Consider the following 5,845-nt stretch of genomic DNA (forward strand, 5'->3'; position numbering starts at 1 on the left):
TTTTGGTTTTGGTTTTGGATTTATTAAACAAGGTCTCACTCTGTAGCCCAGGATACTGTGGAACTTACTATACAGTTGAGGGTAGCCCCAAAATTCCCAGGGGTCTCCCTGCTTTACTTTTGAGAGGACATTTTGCACCAAGCTGGCTGTGTCCTGTCCCCTGAGTGAGGATAGAGCTGATGGAAGACTTGTACCCAGAGATAGCACACTGGTCCCTGGGAACCTGGATCAGTGTTCCAGTGCCCTCCTCTTCTGTAGTTTCTCTTCCAGCTCAGCGGTGATATCCCCAAGTCCTGGTGGGTTGGAGCACAGACTTCAGATAGGGCACCCTGGGCTGTGCCCCAAACCCTGGGCCTACCCACCATGAATCCAAGCCCCCTAAGTCTCCTTACTTGTCACAAGGGAGGAAGCCTGGGGTGAGCTTCCACCTAGTTTCCTGGTCCAGATGTTGGTAATGGCCTTGAGATCTGTAGAAAGAGGTGGATGAGGTCCAAGACCACTTGTCACTGAGAGGAAAATGGGGAGGAGAGAACCCTACCTACCTGGCTTAGGCACAACTGGTGGCTTTGGGGGTTTTGCTGGGAGCCTTGCTGGCTTCTTGGGCTTCAGGGGGACTGCCTGACTGGAGAGAGATACTACGTGGACAAGAGAGAGACGTCACAGGGTGCTGTCTGTTTTTCCCAACTCCTGTGTCTGCAGCCTGGCCTGGGCTTACCATCCCGATTCATGTATTCAGTTGCTAGGGAGTCTTCAATGGGAGTCACATAGTTCTCATCCTGGTCTGGTAACTGAGGCAGGGGAGGTAGTTGAGGCAGCTTGTCTTCCTGGCTGGACACAGACACAGGTACAGGTGGGAGTGGCTTTGGGACATTAGCAGGGAGGGCAGGGCCTATGGGGAAAACAGAGTCACTGTTAGAGCCTATGTGGTACAAAGCCCTTCGGGAGTACCTGCCAAGATAAACAAGTGTGCCCAGCAGTCAGTCACAATGTGTTTGCACTTTGAAAATGCATGTAGGATTTCAGCTGTACACAGGTATGAGTGTATTCTAGTGGCATGCCCCCATAGACTTGTGTTTGAAGGTTTGCCCATAGGGAGTAGCACTATTAGGCCTTTTGGAATAGGTGTGGCCTTGCTGGAGGGAAGTGTGCCACTGTGGGGGAACAAGCTTTGAGGTCTTCCATGCTCAAGCTACGCCCAGTATGCCACACAGTCCCCTGCTGCCTGCGGATCAAGTCTCCTGTCCCCCAGCACCATGTCTGCCTGCACACTCCCATGCTTCCTGCCATGAGGACCGCAGTGATAATGAACTAAATCTCTGAAACTGTAAGCCACCCCTAATCAATTTTCCTTGATAAGAGCTGCTACAGTCATGGTGTCTCTTCACAGCAATGAAACCTTAACTAAGACCCGCATAATGGGCTGGAGAGCTGACTCAGCAATTGAGGGCACTGACTGCTCTTCCAGAAGACCAAGGGTTCAAATCTCAGCACCCATATGGCAGCTTGCAACTGTCTGTAGTTCCAAGATCTGAGACCTTCACACAGATATAAAACGAAAATAAATAAATTATATTTTAAAAAGACATGAGTATACAGAGATGTATATGAACCTTTAACATGGACACACACCTCAGAAACACAGCATCCAAATACATGTGAGCCAGGGCTGGACTCAGGAGGACCATGCTGTGCTACCCTCAGACCTTAGCAAGGGCATGCTGCCTCTTCCTCCCACTTGGTAAATGAGACTTCACAGCCCCTTCCTGCCTAGCTCCCACCCCAGGTCCCTCTCCTTTAGCTATCTCTACTAATAAAATCCTTTGGTGCCAGGCCATTAGTTCCAGCACTCAGAAAACAGAGGCAGATGTATCTCTGTGATTTCCAGGATAGCCAGAGTCTCAAAAAAAAACATGATGATGATGATGATGATGATGATGATGATGATGATGATGATGATGATGATGATAAAATTAAAAAAATCTTTAGGATCTCAGTGTAGGAACCTGTCATCTGAGTCCACAGCTACATGAGAGCCTACCAAAACCAAAACAAAAACAGAACAAAGCAAAACAACTCAACAACAAAAGCAGGTGGTGACACATTTTGATTCTTGCACCTAGGAAGCAGAGGCAGATGGATCTGTGAGTTGAAGGCCAATCTGGTCTACAGAGTGAATTCCAGAGCAGCCAGGGCTACACAGAGAAACCCTGTCTCAAAAGACAAAATAAAACAAGCAAACAAACAGAGCCTTTGGGGTCCCAGGTCCCAGGTCATACATAGGAAAGGGGAGTCACCTGAGCCTCGGGAGGAGGGCACAGTCCATGCATTCTCGCCATTCTCCCGATCCGAATCCACGAAGCCTGGAACAGAGAGGGCGGGCAGCCTGGAGGCAGCGTGGAGGCCCGGAGCTAGCCCCCCAGAGCATCTCCCTGTCCAAGTCTGGCAGCCCCACATCGCACCCACCTAGAACCTTCTCATAGTCCTCATCTAACAGGAAGGGGACCAGCGCCCTCTTGGTGTGCGTCACAAAATAGTTGACCACAGCTTCCAGGGAGGGGCAGGAAAACTGGGCGAGAGAAGATGGTCGGTCAGGGAGGGGCAGAAGGAAAACAGAGCCAAGGACTCCCCAAAACTCACCGGGTCTTCTACGTCGATGACATACTTAGAACCTTCTCGCTTCACCTTGTAGTGTTTGATCACCGGCGACCTGAAGAGGAGTGAGCAACTTGGTAGCTGGGATGCCACCCTGCCCACCCTAGAGACCAGGCCCCTATGACCCCGCCCCAAGACCCCGCCTGTAGTCGTGGTCAGGCCTCTAGGCCCGCGCATTTATGGCCAAGGTCCACGAGACTCCGCCCAATATGAGAGTCACCTTCAGAAACCCTATCCCTAGGCATGACCCCGCCCCTGGAGGTGCACCCCTCGTCATAACCTCATCCCAAGTCATAGCCCCGCCTCTGGACTAACCATTTCCCCCGCAGCCTCTGGCTACTAAGCCCCCTGCTAGGGCCCCCTACACTAGGTCCCTTCCCACTGGTGGCCACACTCCCAGAGCCCGGCTTGCGCACCCATTGAGTATCTGCCGGGTAGTGACAGACACACTGTCCTTGCCATCCCCTCCAGGTCGCAGAAGCAGGTTCCCGCACTCCGGGTAGCGCTCCAGGAGCAGCTGCGCCTCTAGCCTGCTCACCTGCAGAAAGCACCTAGGCGACCGCACACCGGAGATGCAGAGCCACTCAGGCCCACACTGTACTAGGCCTCAGAGGCCACACACCTGCGACCCCACCCATGCACCGCCCCCAGAGAGACCCCGCCCCTCGGCATAGGCCCCACCCACTCGGAAACCAGGTCTCCTTTTCTAAACTGAGGAACCACCTAAGACAAAAGCCCCGCCTTTCTCCCATCCCTCGGGGACTCAGGCCCTCAGACAGACCCCGCTGTGGAGTGGGTTCCTTGCCCACCCATGGGTGGCCAGCACTCACCAGGGCACCTCGGCTGCCCTTCGTACTTCCTCTTTGGCCAGGACTTCAGCCATCATGTACATGTGTCCGGGCAGCAGGGTCAGGTTAGATGGGACACGGAGCTAAAGGATGATCCAGGTAGAGAATGCATGTGTGGGGACCCAAAAAGGTAAACTGAGGCCAGCATGTGTAGCCAGAGTGAAATCCCTCTGTGCGCAGCACTACTGGGCACCTCACAGCATACAGATACATAGACACTCGGAGGCAGACCCTAAAGCGAATTCAAAAGGTGCTAAAACCTTGCTCCAAGTGCCAGGCAACTCTCAGGTTCGACAAGGATCAAAGAGAAAAGTTTGAAGTTTTAAACTGTGTATGTGGTGCACATCTGTTACCCCAGCACTCAGGAGGTAGGGGCAGAGGAGAGAAGATCAGGAGTTCAAAGTCACCCTCAACTATATAAAGAGTTTCAGGCCAACCTGGGCTACAGGGGACCCTGTTTCAAAAATAGAACAGGGACTGGAGCTGAGGCACAGCCGTTCAGAGGACTGGAGTTCTGTTTCTAACACCTACCACTCAGCACCCCTCAAACTCCTGTAATAACTACTGCTCCAGGGGATCCAACACCCTCTTCTGGCCTCTGAGAGCACTGTACTAATGTACACACACACACACACACACACACACACACACACACACACAATGTAAAACTAAAACAATAAAAAAAACTAAAGGAAAGATTTTAGTTTCTTGGTCTGGTTTCGGGCTGTGAGCAACTTGTGCACTCTGAAGTGATGGGGACATAAGACAGAGACTCTAATGGTTTATCTCAACTGTTGAGATATCTCAACTAAATGAAACTGAAGGTCACCATGGAGACAGACTTCTGGACACACCCATGACAAGTCTTCTAGTTTGGGTTGACTGAGGTGGGGAACCACACTCTAAGAACATCTGTCCATGGGTTGGGCTCCCAGACTGAACAGGCAAGTGAGCTGAGTGCCAGCTCATAACACACGTGCTCTGCTTCCTGCAAAACCATCCTCCTGGCTTCAAACTCTGAACCAAGAATAAATCCTTCCCTCAAGTTGCTTGTGTCAATTATTTTGTGGTGACAAAAATGACTATCAGAGAAGTAAAAGCTGACTTTACCTCCACCACAGTCAAGATAAATCCTTTCCACATCTCACAAGACTCCAGGCTCTCCACCTAGAGAAGGGGAAAGAGTTTATGTTAAGAAGGATGGATGTCCTCCTTGTAAAAGTGGAATAAGAGCCTCATTTTGCCTCAGGTCTGTGCATGGTGCGCCCTCTGCACCAACCTTTTGCCCAACTGTGTCCCCTGCCAGGTGCTTTTGCATGGTCGTATCCTCTACTCAGGACATACCCTTTGCAGAGCTGTGCCCTCTGCCCCATAGCTTTTGCCCATCTGTGTCTTCACATAAATCGGCCCTTTCAAAGGCATCTAGAGCTATAGAGAGGCCCAGTGACTTGGAGAGTAAGAGGAGCCCAGAGTGACACCATGTTCTTATGAATGTTGGACTGGATGGAGGAATCTTTCCTTCTCACTTACCTTGAATTTAACCTCCTGGTCCCGGAGAACCAGGCTGAAGTGATAGGTAGTGTCATGTGAGCTTCCCAACAGAGCCTCATCTTTGAGCTTTGAAAACAGCCTCAGGTCCAGCTTTTCCAGGGGCTGGCCCAGAGGAACAGGAATATATAAGTACCAGACTCGTGGTTCTCTCAGGTCTCTAGGTTGATGAGGCTCCCCCTTGCTGACAGAATCCCAGACTTCCACCCACCTAGGTAAGGATCCATCAGATCCTGAGCCCATATCCCCTTCCTCACCTGCAAGTCCCGATTGCTGTTGTAGAAACAGATGGCTAAACCCTGGAGGCCCGCCCAGAACTTCCTGTAATCCTGGGACCAGAGAAGCAGGGAGAAAGCTGAGGTGGGGTTTGCCCAACACACCCTTCCCTGCTGCAGCATCTTTGCACAAGCTGTTCCTTGTGCCTCCATGCTCTTTCCCAACTGTGCGAAGCCACCTGTTTTCAGTAAAGGCTGTATTTCCTTTCTTTTCCTTGTCACCCTCCCATGTACACGAAATGACCTTGCACTCCTGAGTGCTGCGATGATGCCCAGTTCTGTCACCCTGGACATGGAACCCTGGGCTCCATCATGCTACATGAGCAGGGAATGCACGCGCCAACCCTTAAAAGTGCATGTTCACTGAGTCCTCCCTGCCCATCATCCAGCTTGGGCATCTCCTGTTGTCCAAGAGACTATGCTCTGGGGTATAGCTAGTGGCATTTGTCTAGCATGGAACTGAGGTTGGACACTTAATAAAGAAGAAAGCAAAGAGGCTTGGTGTGAGATAGTCACAGAGCA

At 51.4% G+C, this 5,845-nt stretch overlaps 1 protein-coding gene across 12 annotated transcripts in view; it reads right to left on the reverse strand.

Moving 5' to 3' along the window:
- Positions 1 to 5,845, reverse strand: part of Stap2 (signal transducing adaptor family member 2) — a 9,059-nt gene continuing 3,214 nt past the window's right edge. The window contains exons 2-13 of one of the 12 annotated variants that reach the window (XM_039083943.2): positions 5,306 to 5,377; positions 5,031 to 5,153; positions 4,611 to 4,667; positions 3,483 to 3,583; positions 3,069 to 3,203; positions 2,638 to 2,707; positions 2,464 to 2,566; positions 2,295 to 2,360; positions 716 to 889; positions 543 to 635; positions 393 to 467; positions 1 to 293 (exon numbers count right to left, since the gene is read on the reverse strand). In XM_039083943.2, the coding sequence (XP_038939871.1) occupies positions 229 to 293; positions 393 to 467; positions 543 to 635; positions 716 to 889; positions 2,295 to 2,360; positions 2,464 to 2,566; positions 2,638 to 2,707; positions 3,069 to 3,203; positions 3,483 to 3,583; positions 4,611 to 4,667; positions 5,031 to 5,153; positions 5,306 to 5,377 (1,134 nt within the window). In that variant the 3' untranslated portion in view covers positions 1 to 228. Of the gene's footprint in view, positions 294 to 392; positions 468 to 537; positions 636 to 715; positions 2,035 to 2,294; positions 2,384 to 2,463; positions 2,567 to 2,637; positions 2,708 to 3,068; positions 3,204 to 3,482; positions 3,584 to 4,610; positions 4,668 to 5,030; positions 5,154 to 5,305; positions 5,378 to 5,845 lie in introns of those variants that run through there. The other 11 variants (XM_039083944.2, XM_063267483.1, NM_001025026.1 and 8 more) reach the window with 11 other exon arrangements.

The sequence above is a fragment of the Rattus norvegicus genome, chromosome 9, assembly GCF_036323735.1.
Source record: "Rattus norvegicus strain BN/NHsdMcwi chromosome 9, GRCr8, whole genome shotgun sequence".
Taxonomy (NCBI): Eukaryota; Metazoa; Chordata; class Mammalia; order Rodentia; family Muridae; genus Rattus; species Rattus norvegicus.